The 18,944-nt window shown below is 36.5% G+C and overlaps 2 protein-coding genes across 3 annotated transcripts; both read right to left on the reverse strand.

Moving 5' to 3' along the window:
• Window positions 1–726: 726 nt before the first annotated feature.
• LOC113779682 (exocyst complex component SEC10b) lies at window positions 727–14,763 on the reverse strand. Of its 2 annotated transcripts, none has more exons than XM_027325365.1 (26): window positions 14,455–14,763; window positions 14,245–14,281; window positions 13,018–13,116; window positions 12,682–12,924; window positions 12,524–12,598; window positions 11,866–11,967; window positions 11,625–11,675; window positions 11,415–11,520; window positions 10,004–10,123; window positions 9,040–9,131; window positions 7,481–7,646; window positions 7,324–7,400; window positions 6,942–7,040; window positions 6,753–6,843; window positions 6,109–6,194; window positions 5,798–5,971; window positions 5,404–5,457; window positions 5,170–5,298; window positions 4,961–5,053; window positions 4,731–4,877; window positions 3,451–3,548; window positions 3,269–3,353; window positions 2,324–2,382; window positions 1,686–1,784; window positions 1,512–1,595; window positions 727–1,198 (listed from the first exon to the last, which is right to left on the reverse strand). In XM_027325365.1, exons 3-26 carry the CDS (start codon window positions 13,114–13,116, stop codon window positions 1,120–1,122), a joined length of 2,508 nt encoding a protein of 835 aa, XP_027181166.1. In that variant the 5' UTR covers window positions 14,245–14,281; window positions 14,455–14,763; the 3' UTR covers window positions 727–1,119. The 2 variants fall into 2 exon arrangements, with proteins under 2 accessions (XP_027181166.1, XP_027181165.1); XM_027325364.1 differs by having other exon boundaries at window positions 14,245–14,279; window positions 14,452–14,763.
• A 1,816-nt stretch (window positions 14,764–16,579) lies between these two features.
• Window positions 16,580–18,285, reverse strand: LOC113781627 (cytochrome c oxidase subunit 6b-3-like). The gene is made up of 4 exons (XM_027327588.1): window positions 18,038–18,285; window positions 17,220–17,329; window positions 17,027–17,108; window positions 16,580–16,857 (listed from the first exon to the last, which is right to left on the reverse strand). The coding sequence occupies exons 1-4, from the start codon at window positions 18,191–18,193 to the stop codon at window positions 16,804–16,806; spliced, it is 402 nt and encodes a 133-aa protein (XP_027183389.1). The 5' UTR covers window positions 18,194–18,285; the 3' UTR covers window positions 16,580–16,803.
• Window positions 18,286–18,944: the final 659 nt, after the last annotated feature.

The following is an 18,944-nucleotide window of genomic DNA, read 5'->3' on the forward strand; positions in this document are numbered from 1 at the left end:
TTCATAATGAAGCAATTTCAATCACGAATTACGGCTATTAAAATTTTTGCATACATGCAACACCTATTTTGTAGTATTTGCTTTGATTACAGCCAAATTATCCATTTTGCTTTTGTAATGAAAGTTATTTTTTGTGGTTCTCATTCCCCTCCATCGTGCAAAGTTCTCTGTTTACAAGCGAATTGTGGCAATGGGGGAACAGACGGACCGGACGAGTCAGAATCCCAAGTTTTGGTTAGAAACATCTGAACGATATATTATGACCTTATTTAACTCTTTAGGTTCAAAAAATCTAACATTAAGATATTAAAAACAGTTGAGCACACAACAATATAACCCTTTTTTCCAATGGATCCGGTTTTAGGTATCGCCAGGAACCACGTCTTGGGCAAAGCCTCACACGAGGTCTTCTGACAAAAAAGCGAAAAGTAACTTTTCACCTTGTCAGATTCTTTTGTATTTTTATCGTTTACCACAACTACAAATTGTTATAGCTATGCCTACATTTCATAGTGCCATAAGATATTCAGAAAAGACTGGCATTCACATTTTCTACTGTTTTACTTCTACTATGAGCTAATGGCCAATGGAAGGAATGGATCTATTTGCTTGATTCTTAACTTCACCTACATTTATCACCCTGAACAAAAACCTTGAAAAAATAAAAAAAAACGCTTACACGTAATTAACTAATCCAAGAGAATAAAGAATTTATCTGATATTGACAAACTTAAAATGAAGGGAATTAAGGATGGATGGATGGAAATTCCCAATTCCACTACAAACACCACTTACAAAACAAGCTCTCATGGCCATTCATCAACAACAATGGAATCACCCGTCGCGTACCTCCATCTCTACAATAATCAGAACAGGAAAAACAAATAGAATCTAGCTAAAACTACAACAGTTCATCAATATACACTCTACCACGATACCATATCCATAAGTCAAATAAAAGAGAAGAAAGAAACAGGAATATAGTGGACTCTAGACACGAATATTTCTGCAATCTGTCTCAGAAAATTTCTTTGTTGCACGGGTGATAGATACATCTGCCAATGAGTTTCACCATTCAGAGGAGTAGTAGTTCATTTCGCCTTGAGCTTGCATGTTGTTTCAATTGGAGCCAGCCCACAAGGAGCTCAGTCTAGAAGCAAGTTTTGCACTCTTGTAGTCATCTCTAAGTTGAATAAACCTGAGAACCCATCCAATTTATAAGTCGATCTTGTAACATGATTCATAACACTAAAAGAATATGTGGACACGGCATTGATAATCAAACTTTTTCTATGATGTAAAACAACACCGCACTAAAGAAACACTTGCACATTAGACCCAAGTACATGCAGCAACCCAACAATGTTAGTATACAAATTTAATAGTTATCATCATCTCACATATACCTTCAAAGAAAATCAAATTGCACCTAGAATTCTAATATACCTGGGAACATTTGCAGCAAAGTGGTTATATCACATTCAAAACATAAAATATCCTATCACAATTACCTTTGTGCATCTTTTCTAATACTCGGGGTTCCCTCAAATAGACTGGACAGGCTTTCAGGAGCAACGATAAAGACATTTGCCATGCTGGTGAGAAAACTTTTCATTAGTCAAATTGGATAAGTAATTAAAATAGGTGGTCTATAGGTACATCAATGAGAGACATCTGCAACTCACATGCCGAGCAACTCAAATTTCTCGTCAACTGGAGGAGCATTGAAACTGCGGACAAACTCCCCATACTCTGTTATATCACGCTTTAATCGCAATCCTCCACTAATGAAGAGAAACCAAAGGAAATTGGTAAGCTATCCATGAAAACAGGGGCCCCATTCAATTAAAAATCCTTAACCATCTCTATAATGATTATGTACTTATTTTTATCTCAAAATGATGAGGAAATACTCATTTAATATTTTCCTGACAGTTTATCATTTACCATGTACAGATACCATTTTCGCGAATTATTCTACAAATTCAAACATTTAAAAAAAAAAGGATGGGGCAGATAATATCTAAACATTTTTGCACTTCTTTAACATACATTTTCCTTGTGCAATAAATGCAATTTCCTATAATAACAGAGGCTTGAATATATAAGTTGTGTTTGCAATGAGATGTGCATCGTGTCCTCTATTTAAAAATAAACATATGAAAACACATGGAATGAAGAAATACACTACCATATAAACACCATTAGACACACACAAAAAAGAAGACATCTGTTGCCGGAGAGAAGAGTTGCACATATAAAGTGGATTCTTAAATTTTTTTTTTTTAAAAAAAACCCAATAGCATATCAGGGCAAAGATTACCTAGGATTAAAAGTAAACTTCTGCCAATGATTAAGCAGACCCTTGTGCAAGCGATTTCCCTACAACACGACAAAGATGCCAAATACAACCATGTCAGGACATCAATTCTAAGGAATAAGCATGCGAAGAAAAAGTTTTTTTTTTTTTTAATTGTAATTTGAGAAGGATCACTCAACACAAAGTGCATATCATCACCATTATGGGCAGAGGATGGAAATTTCAATCTATTCAAGATGTCATCTTTCATTTCTATAAGATAGGCTGCTAGTATTATGCATAGATGCATACATATTTATACATAGCTACACAGACACACACACACTTTGCTACTATATAGCGCTACGAAAAATGTATGCTCAGCTACAGCCATAGGAGATTAGAGATTAGGCTTTATGCATTAACCAAGATAAGGAACGGTTTCAAACCTTCCAGCTGTGAGTGTGACAGTTTTTAACTTTGGGGCATTTGCTCCAGTTACTCCACACTTTTGTAACATTGTTTACAGTACTGAAAGTTGACTTTTCACAAAAAAAAAAAAAGCTACAGCCATAGCATAGCCTGGCCTAACACCGAAAACCTACTTCCATCTATCAATTCTCACCCCTCCAAGTTTCATCAGGCACACTTTACTATTGCATAGAGCCAAATGTTTCAAAACCATATTACCACCTGTGGCTTTCATCAACTATTAACTTCCGCTCACAGTTGCATCTCAGATTTTTTTCCTAAGTAACTGGCAAAAGTGAAGAAGAATTGGCTGACCATGCAGGGAAAACAGGGATATTCTGAAGGACAAAATTTATTTTGAGCAACTTGAAAATTTTAACCAAAGATAATGGAAAAAATCACACAGGTGCAACTGTTCACGTCTATTGTTTCTGGGCAAGACAGCCATGAGAATCAGGACTTAAAAGTATGATAAAGGGGAAAGGAAATTTTCCGTACAAGTTCAGTCAGGAAAGATTGCTTGTTAAGACCTTCTAGCGCAGTGAATGCAGCTTCAAGCACTCGTGAAAGGTAGGCCACCACTCTAGAAAAAGGAGGAGATGTCCGAACTTCAGTTATTCAGAGAAAAAAATGGAAGGGTATTCAAACAAACACAGCAAGTATTAGCAAGTTCCACAAACCTCGTGCAGGCATTTGTTGGCCGATGATCAGGAGCAATCCCATCATCAGGTGACCGATAATCTGTTGCTTTTTGCTCAGCTGATAGTAACCGCTCCACCTGATAAGAGTTTTAAAGGCGAAGTACCTTCATGACTAATGTTGAATAGTTTTAATGATTTTGATTCACCATAAAGCTTCACAGCTAGAGTTAAAAAATGTGATAACTGAAAAGACAGATAAAGTCAAGCTCAATAAAAGTAGAAACATCATCTATAACTGGCAAATTAGTCTCTGTTTGGGATTTAAATAAAAATAATTTCTCAACAAAATAAGTAAGTTTACAAATCAGGTGCTAAAGTATGTCATATTCTGCTTGATCTTCTTAAATTGATAATATATGTGCTTTACTTTCTTTATTGTTGTTTGTAAGGATTATTTTGATGACCATAGCAGATTCAAATATAAACTAAAAAGGGAGGAACACATGTGGCCGCAAGCTACCCTTATGCATGTTTAAACTATTAAAGAAGATATAGGCTCTGTTTGTCACACCTATTTTAAGGGTGTCTTAGAAAGACAAATTTTTGCCATAACACCACCTACAGTAACTTATTAAAAACAACCTAAAACACCAAAAATTTTCCTAAAACACGTTAAAAAAAAAGTACAACCACTACTCCCTCCTCCTTTCTCGCTGCCCTTCTCTCTTCTCCATCACCTTCTCCCCCACCCCTCCCCCTTTCCTCTCATCCCTTCTCCTCTCCATTGTAGGAAGGAGGGGAGATGGGGAGGGGAAGAAGGTGATGGAAAACAGAGAGAGGGGGGGGGGGTACTGGGATTGGGGTAGGAGAAGAAGGTAAGGAGGAGGGAGGGATGGAGAGGAGAAGAGGGGAGAGGAGTGGTGGCAGGTGGGGAACGGGAGTAGAAGGGTGGCTGCTGGTGGTGGGAAGGAGGAAGAGCAGGGTATTAAAAAGAGAGAGAGAGAGAGAAAACAAAAAAGTGTTCTCGACAAACGCCCAAAAGAACTGCACTAAGCTACAGTAAAATTTTAGACAAACACCCAAAAGAGACAACACAAATGGACCCACATAAACCTAATGAACTCATCATTTTAAACTGTAGAAGTTCCAATTTCTGCAAAGTGGATATTAATTTAAAAATGGACAACGAGACAACTAGGACAATCTATTTGAGTCAATTAAGCTCATCTCAGATAGCATGTCAAACAAACTAGTTCTTTCAGCTTCAGCAGCTACATCAATTATGCTCCACATTTAGTTAAGGAATATCAACTACAGACCTCAGCCATGACTGTTTCAATACATTGCTGTAGCCCTTTATGTACTGCACCCTCTGCACTTGACATAGCTGTTGCCATTTCTTCACAAGAAGCGGCATGAGCACCTTCCACTGGTAATAAAAGCCTGGAAATAGAGTTCGCAAAATACTGCATGGGAAGAATTAGTTCAACAAACATGCTTGCAGAAAGAAGATTTAGAATCTGATACTACTGGCAACAATCGAACATACTTGCTGGACAATGGCCACACTGCTTCCACAACGTTGCACAGCCACCATGAAAGATCTGAAACTGCTTTCACCAGCAGCAGCAGCTGCTTCGGCCTATTACAATCAATGTTTTGTGTCACCAGTCCAACTTAGAAATTGAGCAGCAATAACTTTCCGAGATATATAACTAGTATAACTATACCACAAAAGGAAAGAGCTCAAGTAATTACAGCAGAAGCAGCAGCAGCAGCAACTCTTCGACTAACACTTGTTCCAATTACAAACCTTTCCCTTAAAGCAGCTGCTTCAGTAAGACTATCTCTAGCCCTTTCAAGTCCTTCAGTTATGTATATACTCACCTACCCAAAATACAGGAGAGCATAATACACCCTTGTTACAAAGGAAACTCTAATGATCATGACCAGAAAATATCAAGAAGCGTAAAAGGAAATCAGAAAGCATACTTGGTCAAGAAGGCATGTGAAAACAGCTCTGACATTAGCTGCAAGTGCTGCAGGCTGCAAGATAACCAGTAAACCATCAACAACCACGACAACAAAACAACAACTGCTGATGTGTCATTTCCACAAAGTCACAAGAGGGGTTCCCCTTGCTTAGGTGATTCTAAAGAAGACTGTAAAGTACATGGTAATCTTTAGATAAAGTTTCATAGTGCCCTAGACTTAGCACCATATAGGTCAAACGTATCAAAGCTAGAGTGTCCTTAACAACAGTACAGGCACAAGTCCCTTGCAAGTGCTGGTATGTGGTTGTGTCTGATCTTGGCTAAGCAGTGTGAGATGCCAGTGGCAATTAGATGATAAAAACATGAGGTGCCCACCTGCAGGTGGTTAGTACCTGTGGGGCAAACAAATTACACCTTGATATGGCTTCTTCATTCCACCGCACAAACTCTGTCACCACAGTAACAGATATCTGCTGGTGGGTAGAAGCAATTGAAGCTCCTTTTGTGCGTCCAATTGTCCCAGTTGATTCAGATGATTGCTGACATTCAGCATGTAGTTCCTCCAACTATGCAACACAAACAGTAGTTGCATTATATAGATGCATGAAAACAAAGAGTAAAATGGGATATTCCAGAAACACTGCATGAGCAATAGACAGAAAGACATATGTGCACACACACAGACAAACACAGTGGTCCATACCTTGGTCTTGTAGAGTTGTCTGAGAGAGGCTTGCTCATATTCGATATAGATATCTATGTGGGGCAGAAACAGAGATTCTGTTAGGCCTGTAATAAAAAATAAAACTGGCTCAGTCCACGAACTCGAAAATTTACCTTAAAGTTCCATAACTACCAAAAGGAAAAAACTAAAATAAGTTCAACCAATGATCCATTGTATCTTAAACCCAAATGGGAATTATCTTCTATTTCCCCTTAGGGCCTAATCCAATAGCCAAATTTGTCCAGCCAAATTTTGAGTGGGCATGGCTATGAGAATGGAATTGGCCTTATTGCTACTAAAAATTCTTGGCTACAGTTGGAAACTATGTTGCTCAGCTGCTAGTAGGATCAAATAAAGAAAAGCCAAGGACGAACATGAACCGAAAGAGAGTAAACCAATGACCTACTAGAGTTTAGTCATTCAGCATACTAGTAAAGTCAAACACGAAAAAACAAGTTTTTTGAAAGAAAATAGTTTGCTAGATCACTAGGAAAACCACTAGAACTCGATCAGCAACAGTGCCTTGTGCTCATATTGCCCCATAAACAGCTTAGAATTTAACCAGACCTGGTTTAAATGAGTGTGGTCTCAAGTAGAAGTGGTAAGTGTGCAAGTGTTTGTACCTTCAACATCCAAGTCACCACATCCCACACCACGCAAGTCCCTTGCCAGCTCCTGTGTCTTCTCATATGCAACTGCTAGTAATCTCAGATACTGAATTCCCAGGCAAATAAAAAAAAAAGGAGGTCAACTCTGAGCCATTCTAAATTCAACTAGGTGATTAGAGATAGTAAATCAAGTAGTTGACTCACTAATATAAGTCCACCTTCTTCCATGGCAGGTGAATTAACAAGAGATGGTTTGTCCAAAAGTTTCTCAAGAAGTTTCGGAACTCGGTCCTCCAATACACGCTGCAGACAAGAATAGAAATGAAATACTATTTGAATAGGCTATATCTCCTGCTTACATGAACTTGCTACATGAATTTAAATAAGATGCACTAATGCTGGAGTCCAATCTATTATGGACAATCAGTAATGAAAAGCGCTGTGCATTTCATTGATAGAGTCAATAAATGGTTGGTCACTTCTCTTGATAGAAGTGAAGGCCAAACTTCCAGAAACACAAACTCTGTATCCTAGAGAGAGGACACCATAAGGTTAGAAGAATAGCCAGAAGAGGAGGATATCAAACCTGAACCAATATTGACATGACATCATTTGGAGAAGGAAACACAGCAGTAATGGTAGCAGCTTCTTTGCGCACCATATCTGTAAGTGGTTGTGACCACATCAGATGGAAGTTACCTAAAAACTTAACTAGCATTATGTCGAGAGCGGTTATTCCATACCAGTGATTTCTTTGTACAACGAAGAAAGGCCACGTGCAACATTACTAGGACTAGGCTGGGAACCCTGGTCACCAAGAACTAATCTGGCATCTTCATTCACAACCTCCAAATCAAACATTGGACGAAGTCCCACATAGTGTTGCATAGCACTAGTACCCCTGTTGAACTGCATGCCATTTTAAGTTCATCAACAGCACCAAAAAAAAAAAGAGGAGGAACATTTGGACAAGATTTTACTATAAATTTATCTCTTCCTGCCGGAAATGCTGTCTCAAGAACAGTTGACAGACAATTTTAATCTAACTGACAGATACAATATCAGTACTTCATATCCATGAAAACCAAAATCTTATTCCTTAGAAATTATGGGAAAAAAATATCTAAATTAAAAACAGAGCAGGTTACAAGCAGTTCAACTGGTTCCCACAAACCACACATCAAACAAAAGCAAAGTAAGAAAATCAAAAATAAAAAAACCAGACAAAAGATGGAAGGAAAGATATATGTTGTTAAGTTTATGTCCATTATATGTTTTCATTGCTTTCCCTGCTTATTTTCTTATATTATGTTTGTTTGGTTAAAAAACGTATGGAGCTGTAAGGTGCACCAAAATATATTGTACAGGAAAGTGCAAGAGTGGAGGTTTGGTGCATGTAGGTAGTGCATTATAGGACCAAAAAAGTATCCAAGAGAAAGTGACTCCATAAAGAGAGGCAGTAAGAAATGGTTAGGAAGGTGCAAAGGACAGCTTGAAAAAGGTGTTCATATTGAGCAGGATAGATCAGCTATTATTTTGCCAATACCGAAAACTCAGCATAAATGGGAAAGTAGCCAAAATGAAATGAAAGGTACCAATCCCTTTGTTCTTTTTCTCGTTTCTTGTCCAAAGATTCCTGTAAGATGCACAAATAAGACACAAGGAAAGCGAGACACTCTAGGAATATCTCCCTCGACATAATGTTGTAAACCCACACAGTAGGACCGCTTGAATATTTGCTCCAACCACCAGGTAAATAAGGCCACCGCCCTGTGCAATGTCACAACTCTTTCATAGATTCGCTACCAATGACCTAGAATGGACCATATTATGCCAAAAAATTTCATTTCCATCAGGCAGGTAGCCTGGATTTATGGCTATGTAGCTTTAGCTACACCCGTACCTTTGTCAGAGCTTAAGAGGTATTTAAGGGACCAAGAGATAATACTACAAATCAACACATCATGTACACACGCTCCCTAAACATGTTGGATCAAGAAACAATCCCAAAAATCAACACATCCTGTAAATGGTGCTTGAACGTGTTGGATGAGAGCCCATGCTATTTGCACTTAGGCCCTAGACAGTAATCTGTCCAATGCGGGTTACATTCATTAAAGAAGCCCACTGTTCAATGGCTGATTGGAACATCAGGCCTGTTTGCTGCTTATGTAGTCTATTTCTCATGCCATGTCAATTAAGCACCACTACCTACTGGAGAAAAAGTACAGGAGGTTGCAAACGAAAAGCAGAAAGAACTAAGTAATCATCAGGTATATCAGGAAAAATTAGCACCATTTACCTGTGACAAAATTTTGGCACACTCAGCCATCGTAGACAAATCCCTTTTTTGTGATGCTGCATCGAATCGGGACAATAATCTGTTCTCCAATTCTGCAGGGCATTAAAGCACATATTTGGCACAAAACTAGACATGGAAAGAATCTATAATCAAATTGCAAATTTAAATAGACTGTTTGAAAAATCCTTCACTGTTTTTCTGCCCTATGAGACAACGACTTTTAATTCTCTTTCTACTATTTTATTCCCAAAATCTTAGATGGTCGCATTATTGTGCCATGTAGAACTTTTTCCTAGTGCTTTGGCACTTACAAACCAATATTACTTCACACGTGGAAGCACACTGAAGCACATTGTTGTGCTTCAACAAATATCTAAATGTCGTTGACAGCCTCAATTTAAATCATTTTGTCGTGGAGTTGGGAATCAAACCAACGTTCACGCTTGCTTCTGTCACATCTTCTCAAGATACTTTCGTTGTCATCCAATTAAGCTACTAGAAACTTATTCTCAACATACACTCCACATTCTTTTTTGGTAATCTCGATGCACATAGACAGCATCCCTAATACCATCTATCTGCCTACTACTTTCAGACACAAACAAGAAAGACCATTTATTCGTAAAAGAAAAACAAAACTAAAATTGGCAAATTTCTCAAACAGTTTGCCTCTAGGATTGAATTTTGGAACTTTACCCTAAAAAAAATACTACTTTAACAGAGAAATTGCATTTGCACACTAATAACACCCTAAGCTAGATGATATCTGAAAGTCAACCATCAAACTGTCTTCGATTTCTCCTGAAGCCAGAATCCTCAGTTTCTCATTTAGGGGCATTAACATTCAGGACGGTTAGCAGACAGTTTAATAATGTTAGCATAAACAATTTGGCTAAAAATTCCATCACATCAAACAAGTTCTATTAGAACAAGTAGGTGTAAGAGCACCATATTAAACACTAACCATTACAATATTCTTGAAGATTGGCCACTGCAACTTCCAGTCCTCTGCTTGCTGTTGCATTCCCCACAACTGATGGGACAGTGACTACTTGTCTTCCTATATCTTCCTCAGCAAATGACCCTAACATGAAACATGCATATCCACAAATTACATCATACACTCAAAAAACTCCAAAGGAGTTTCCAAATGATCTTTACTTATCTAGCAGTATAAAACCCCGAGATGGGATCCTCAGATCACTGTTTTAAGACCAAAAACAAAAAACTCACTCTATCTGTCTTCCTATCTCTTTCATTCAACATAGAAAGCGAGTCTCGAATTCAGAAATAGGTAAGAATATTTAATAAATTAACACTAGATAAAAACAGATACTATACATGTATGGTAAGCCTAAAAAATGCACACATTAGCTAACATTCTTCTAAAACAGCTCGTCTGAACCAATGTTGTCTTCGCTAATATCGGAGTCAGAAACATATTTCACAACAATTATTTAAGTTGCAGGGTCTGACACCAAGGGATGATTTTGAAGAACTCTAAACTGATTACTTATTAGAATTTCCCTCGAGCAAGTTAATAATATGAACGGTGGATTCTATGGTCCATAAAACATGCATATTCAAATGAGCACAAACTAAAAGAGACAAACATGACAAATCAAAAACAGAAACCAAGACGAGATTGGAAAGAAAAATACATCCAGATCATGACAAACAACCAAGCAGCATTTCTGGTGCCACGCAAAACATTCACGCAGGAATAGGATGGGGCAGTACCACCCATTTAAGAAAAGTGGACTTCATTAGGGAGGGGTCACCCCACAGCAGGAAAAAGAGAAAAAGGAAAAAAAAGAAAAAGAAAAAGAAAAGAAAAGCAGGAACCTGGGGAACCAATACTTTCGTCAAGACAGTTTTCTCCATATTGCCGTGTCAGTTAACCTATTTTTAGTATAAGACATGGTGAGGCAAATGGCGCTTGGCCTGGGTCAGGCAGAGGCATAAAGGACTACAACACAGTTTAACATAGTCAAAACTATCGTGTCAACCTCCAAAACTATTGTCTCAACCCCTTGATGCATCTCTTGTATTCTATAACCTTCATAATAATATACTTACACCAAAGGTGTCTTGATCAAACAATATTGTAATGTGAAAGAAAAATGATGACAAGTTCTCAACAGGATAAATTTTTGTATAGGACCTGGCTTCAGGGAAATAAGTTCCAACCACTAACCAAAAAGTTCAAAGAACAAAGAAAACATTCAAAGGCACAGCTAGTAAGTAAGTAGTTTGAACACTAAAATTTAAGTCAACGTAACAAATTCTGGATGACTTTGCTGATCAAATAGTCAAGTAAACTATTATGCAGAATTTAATGAAGTAATAGGTTCATCAGCATTTGGTAATCTTACTTAATTTCTGTGCAATAGAAGCAGCTTCAGCAACACGGCTGTCATCAGAGAAGAGAGGAGAAAGCTCCATCAGGTCTCCCGGACTACTATTGAACTCCATTAAATACTGCAGTATGAGAATCAACGAGACTTTGTTAAGGTTTTATAAGCAATGGCAGACAAATGATTCAAGTAATAGAAACAAAAAATTGAAATAAACTAAATAGACACCTTTATGAGCTCTATTGTCTGACTAGCAGTTTCACGCTGAGCATCTGCACTCTGACAAAAGAGCATCCCCAAATCAAAACATGTAGACACCATGAAACCAATCTAGTTGTACCAACTTGGTAGGGCAGTAAATATTACAGAATCTTAGCTACTCAGAACTGGAAAAGTCCACTCAGATAGTTTTTTGAAAAAATGAGCAAAAACAACCAAATAAGGTAATAAAGCATAAGGCAGACATTACCTGTAAGTGGTCACCGATTTTTGCTGCAGTTTGCCCAACACTAGATATCCGTGAATCCAACCTAGCAAAACTATTAAACAAGCCATCCACACCTTTCTCGAGCTGCAATTTGTGAAAAGAAATGGAATCCATATGTGTTTGTGATAGCACTCAATAAATGTTAACATAAAAAAAGAGAGTACCAAACATTCATACTGATAGGGAAAAGGCTAGGGCTGTAAAGAAGTAAAGAGAAGCCAATTGAGAAGAATAAAGATGAATTTGCTTTACTGAGAAAAGACAAGGGAAGCATATGGCGTGCCATCCTAAAAATTGCCCTAGACCTCCTACGTGTATGGCTTTCTCATTATAAGGGACATATGAAAATTCTTTTTTTTTTCCTTTTGAAAAATTAATTCTCCTGTTAAAATTTAAAATTAAGAGCTTCCAGTCAGCTAGCTTTCATCTTAAGCTAGTGGTTATAAAAACTTTCCTTTCCCTCTGCAGATTTAAAAGTATCAAAAAGGACTTCGAAATTGTGAGTGGTTTGCCTGTCTAAACTAATCATATTTACTTTTCCCAACAGAAACAAATAGACCCAAAGTACTTAACTAGCATATACATCCACCAGAATATAGCAAATTGTGAAGTCTTACTTAAGGTATCCAGGAAAACTAACCTCACCAAGTGTCTTGCGGTGCTTAGAGTCTTGGACAGAAACTTCTTTCTTAAGATTGTGCAGTTTCCCATCAATCTTTAAAGAGAGGAGGAAAAGATATTAAACAGATTGTGATAGATGACAAAGCAAAAGTATATCCACTGGTTCAGACCCACTACCTGCTTTCTAAGATCAATCAACTGTGTACAGGAATTCTTGAACAAAGACAGTAGAGCATCAACCTCAGGAAACATCGGACTCGACTTTCCTGCATCTGATGGAAGTCGTGAGCTCCCATTTGGCAAAAGATCATTAGCAGTGATATTGCTATGGCTCTCTGCTGAATCTGCATCCTCTTCTTGATAAGAAGGCAGCAGCTCATTAACTAAGTTGCCGAACAAGGCATCAAAAGAGAAGTCCCCCTGCATACCATAATAAGCATGGTGCTGGCCCTTGTTAGCTCCTTATGTGGACACACACGCAACCACTCAATGAAGTGATGTTTGAGAAGTCACCTTGAAGTCATCAATGTCTAGAACAAGTGGATAGGAGTCGGCAGATGAAGATTTTGTAGATGTTCTAGCAGTCCTGGTACCATCTCTACTTTCTTTCATCTAATGCAAAAGAGTATACAAGCAACTATTAGTAGAGACCTTTAATACTAGATCCTCATTTTCTTCATCCCATTTTCACCAGGGAATCCATCTTCCCTCTTGCTTTGTCCCCATTGCTTCATATTAGGTCTTAGATTCAAAACTTGGTATCACACTTGATCAGGATGAAACACAAGTAGCACAATTGAGGAACTCAAGATATACGACCCAAATGTGCAGATATCCCCCTTAGCAAGAGTGGTTTTGGAATCTAACCATATTGAGTATAGGCTAGCTCAACCCAAACAAGGACGAAACAAATATATGGGTCATTTGGGGACCAAACTAAATATTTCATCCCTTCATAGCATCCCGAGAAAATAGACAGCGTTTATTACTTGGTCTAAGACTCAAGCGATGATACAAGTACACATAATCATAGTTTGTTGATAAGGCTAGTCCCAATCCAGCTTTTAGTTTGGGTTTCTGAGAAAGCTCCCCATGCATGTCTTCATTAGTTAAATGCAATACCCTATTAGTTGTGGTTATCTCCAGGCTGACAAAACTCATGAAGAATGGAGTACCGCAACACAAGCATTTCTAACAAGAACAGATGAAGTTTATGAACCAAGGAAGAGAATCCACAAGATCAAGCAAGACGTGTTAAGCTGAAAGTGGTATCCTTATGCAAGAGCTGAACTTCTAGCAGGAAATTTGCAGTTTGATGTCCTAATGATACTGCTAAGTTGAAGAAATTAATGGAAAAGCACAGAATACACTATTTTTCAATGCCTTGAGTATCAGAGACACGGTTACATATGAGGTAAGGTTTTCTTACATCCCCGTTTTGGATTACCTAACAGAACATGGCAAAAGACCTACTGAGATTACAGTGCGAAAAAACTCAATTATTACCACTTGACACAACATTGCAGACATTTATACACCCCAGAGAAACCACTGAGGGAATTAGAACATCAAATACTACCTAACTTGCATTATGCACTATGTTATACCAGGAATTTACTATAGAAGAAAAATAGTTGCATATAGCAGAAAAAAACTCAAACGAATTTCAACAGAACTAAAATCAAAGCAGGTCCTAATAATTAATCCAAAGTAATAGGACCCCAAAAAAAAAACACTTACCTCGCCCACCGGTTACAATTGTTAACGTGTGAATCCTACAAGAAAGTAAAGTATAACCACAACGATCAATTTCTAACTGGAATTGAGGAGAAAACGAATGATCAAATTGGGGATCGGTTAGGAGGTGAAAGAGATCAACGAAGATCAGAAAGAGCAGGAGGACGTTGGGGGGGAAGTAATTTTGGAGGGAAGAGATCCAAGACGTACCTTTTCTCACCGGTGGTGCAGTAACACTGGCGGAATCCGGCGGTGCTGAATGGAGGCTGCAGGGGTGAAGAAGGAACTGTTGAAAAATCGAAGGATTCCCTCAATTGTCAAGCAAATACGTACGCCGGTAGCCGATTTTGCTGAAAAGTCACTGTTTTTTTTTTTCCAATTCCGGTTTAATTCTGCTATTCTCTTTTCTTCATTTCCCCATTTCCCAAATCTGGAATCTTTACCATTCCAATCCTGGGCTCTACGTTCTTTTTTAGCTCTTTCGTTTCTCCGGAAACGAACAAGCGCAGTAATAATGCTTGGGTTTCCCCGGCCCCGTCACAGCTCACTGTTTCAATTTTGTCATTGTTATGGAGTGACTCTCTTTTTTCCCTAAAATAAATATTAGTAAAAATATTATTTTCTTATTTTCACAATGTATAAGGTTGGGTTCATAATTATTTTCATACCACTTCATTTAATTATTACTATTAAATCCAGAGTCTAATTAAAATAAAGAATAAGATTCTCGAATACTATCAGGCTTTTTAATTAAATGAAGAACTAGTTTATGTTAGTATTTTCCTTAAACCTTTTTAAATTTGGTGTGATTATTAAAGCAAAGGGTAATTACTTTTATGAAATTTATTATTTAGGACTATCTTCTTTTCTTTTCTTTTTTTTTTGGGGTAGAAGTTAGGACTCTCTTGTGTAATGTTTGAAAGAATTTTATTTAATTATTTTAGGATGTAGGTTTTTTCTTTTCTTTTTAGCAAAATTGCAACCTCCAACCTTGAAAGCTAAAACTGGTTACCATCTTTCTACCTGGAAATGTCTTTGCCTTTCTCTTTAAGCAAAAACGACTTTTATTATAAGCGACTTTCAGTGGGGGAGGAATGGATTGAATGGTTCGAAGAGGAAGTATAAGTAAAAAGTCTTAAATTCAAATCATTCCACCTATACTAAAAAAAAAATACATATGGATTCATAGCAAACACATATTAGTAAAGGAGAATGGAGGAAAAAGAAAAACAAAATTCAAAAATTTTTTCTGTTCAAAATTACAAGAATCATAATAAACATTATGTCAAAAGAGGTGACTAGTTTGTTTTGTTGAATATTGTGATCATTAGTGTAGTTTTATTGCTTATTTGTGCCGTCTAATTTATTAAATGTGAACTTTTTGAATGATAAAATTTATATATTAATTGTTTTTAATTTTTAATTATTTTTATTCTTTTATTAATACAACTTATATACATGCATAAAGGGTATTTATGAAATAAAAAGTTCATCTCTATCATTAAAGTACTTTTTAATGTTATTTTTTCTAATTGTGCTAATTTTGTTATCAAAATCTTAATTTTAGGGGAAGTTTGTGCAATTTTATAAATTTCAGAAGAGGCTAGTGAAATTGTCAAAAACCTCAGGAGAGGTTTCTAAAATTATCCCTTTTTTTTTTGCCCCATCATGAGCTGACAAGCCTTAACTTGTCCTAAAATTAATGCAAAATAAAAGGAATAATGCATAAACCTCCTGAGGTTTATAATGATTGAAGAAGTACCCTTAAAAAAGTTAAAACCTCTCTTGGAAAAATGGTTTAGGGCTCTTTTATTGATGTAGACAAAATATCCCCATGATAATCCTATATTGACCTTAGATGATTTTCCCAAGAAATAATACTCCTTTGTAATTTTAAACTTAATATACTGCCACATACTTTAAGAAAACTATCTATCAAATTCATTTCTTTTCCCTTAGAAAAAACAATATTCACATGAAAAAAAATCGTGAACACTAGTTGAGTAAAAAACTTATTTTTGTAAGAATCTAGAAATTTTTTTGAAATTACTTCAATATTAGGTAAGATTGGATTGAGGTGATTTAAATAATTAAGATAAGAGAAAATCTATTACTCTTGCTCTTCTTCATTTTTCTTTTCTCTCTTTCTTTTAATGGTTTGTCAACTTTAATTGTAAATATTCATTACTTCACTCCATGGAGATGTTAAATTGAGTAATTCATGAAGGTTATTTTTATCATTTTACACCATGAGGTAGGTACACTTTTTTAAACATGAAGGGTATTAGCTACAATTGTCATGAACTTCAGGAGAGGAGGTTTGTGAAATTATCCCAAATAAAAAAGGTTAGGGGAGGTTTGTGGAATTATTCCATTGTTTTCTTCATACAGTAAGGAGACCTCCAAGCTAGGGACAAACATAATTTTTTCTTCTTTTCGCCTTCTACCTTCTTTCTTCATTTGCTGGTAACAAAAGATATGATAGTTCTTGAGTTTTATTCACCGACGAGATGCCTTCCTTGGCTTCAAAGATCGAACTGACAACAGCCTTTGTTGTTCAAACTAAATTGGCTGAGGAAAAATTCCAAGCTCTCTCTCAACATCCCACTTCTCAACCTACAATTGTGAACATGTACAAAATCCAATCGCTTTAATTCTTGACAAGGAAACTAAACTGACAATTGAGCCAAATTACAGTAAAAATTAAGAGGGAAAGAAAGAGGGTATAAAATTAACAATAAACATGAATAGAAATAAGATGACACAGATAGTAGATATTACGTACCCATTCATATGGGCATAGTGCTCGATAATACTCAGCAAACTTGTCACATTTGGATGTATCTTCCTCGTTCTCCATGATACACCTATACAACTCACAGTACGTTAATGTTTTACACAATTTTGCTTTCATGCTTTCACATTTCTAAATGGAAAGCAAAAACAGCAGAAAGATTACATAATACAGAAAAATTCACCTGTAAAATTCATAGTAACGTATGCAACAGTTTCTCAACTGGTTAGTGAAGCGAGGAGCATCATCAGCAGGTGCAGCCCCTAAGTCTTCAACATCGTCCTTCTCCCCTGCCTGCATCATTCGAGAGAGCATCGCATGTATGGTGTTAATTCTCATTTTTCTGAGTTCTTTTCTCGCTATTCTACCTTTTTTTTAAGCTTTCCATCCCTTTTCACGTCCCTCTCATTGCTAACTGTCAGACACAGGATTCGAACTTGAACTTGGTGATGGGATTATTCCACCTTACTTTGGTAATAATGAGCAATATTTCATCATAGACCCTGGTTAATTAGTTTTTAATCTTAGAAAAGTAGATTTCTCATTATTCACTTTTCCTACAAAAAAAAAAAGAGCTAAACATTGGAGGTAGTTTTAGGTTTTAATTTCGCTTTCGAAAATCAATAGCATTTGACGTGAAGAGCTAAGAATTTGAACACAATTTAGTACTAATAGATCAGATATATAGTTCATTAACTCTTCAGGATCATCAACTCAAAAATTCATTTCCAAAAATCTACAATTACCCCTCCAAGCAATTTTGCTAATTCTATAAACTTCAATAGCAAGAACTATGTGCATGCACACGACAAATTAACATAATTCAAAGCAAACATGAAAATTACAATAAAAAAACACATGAATACTATCCTAAGAAACACAATCATGCCAAAAAAAAACTAAAGATATCTGAAAATTTTTAACCCATGAATAGACCCAAAAAAAAAAAGCCAAAGAAAAAAATTAGCAAGACATGCAATTCCATTGTGCAAAGAAAGAGACCTTTTTGGGCTTAGGATCAGTAGAAGTTGGAGGTGGTGCCTTGGAGACAATAGGGTGATCAGCAGGAGGCCTTGGGGCTTGTTCACCTCTAGCAACTTTGTTAACATCCCTAGACCTCATCTTGTCGTGAGGGTCTATAACTGCATCAGTCGACATTCCAAATATTTTTTCTCTGAAATTTGAGTTCCCTGTCTTAGCAAGTGAATGGTGGTGTTCTGATTAATTTGTAGTGAATTTTATTTAGCTGCTTTGATTTATCTCTAGCAACTAGCCAAGAAATGATACAATAAATATGACATTTTTGGCCGACTAGGTGAAATGGGAAAAGTGTAGATTTTGAGAGGGCTATATGCATGTGGAGACAAGTGGCATTGGAGTGGGGACGTGTCTGTATCGATAAGGGTAGCCACCGCTTCAGCTTCTTGTCCTTCCATCCAAACAAGGCCTAATGATATTATTGTTTTTGGAGTAAGCAGCCTATGTGAAGATTATACTACTATGGTCCATTTTGGAGATTCAATTGTATGGAATTTTGAAGCATTTTAGTTTGGAAACTTCACTCATGAAGAATCTTTGGAGGATCTAATTTTGTGCAAGTTAAGTCTGATTAAAAATTTGAAATCTGAAATCTAAAATTTGAATCCGTTAAATCATTGAATTGTTAAGTACTAATAAATTACATTTGAGTGTATATCATATTAAATTATAACTGAATAGCTTATTATTTATTTTTTGAAGCAAATTTTGCTGGAAAAACATGCAGTACTATTTTATTAGTTCAGATATTTTATTTTTAATTATTAAATACATTTGAACATGTTAAGATCTAATCTATTAAATTTGTTGGATTTGGTTATGAAATAGATTGTCGAATTAGTGCGTATGAATATATTAAGATCTAATTTAT

Source organism: Coffea eugenioides, chromosome 8, assembly GCF_003713205.1.
Source record: "Coffea eugenioides isolate CCC68of chromosome 8, Ceug_1.0, whole genome shotgun sequence".
NCBI lineage: Eukaryota > Viridiplantae > Streptophyta > Magnoliopsida > Gentianales > Rubiaceae > Coffea > Coffea eugenioides.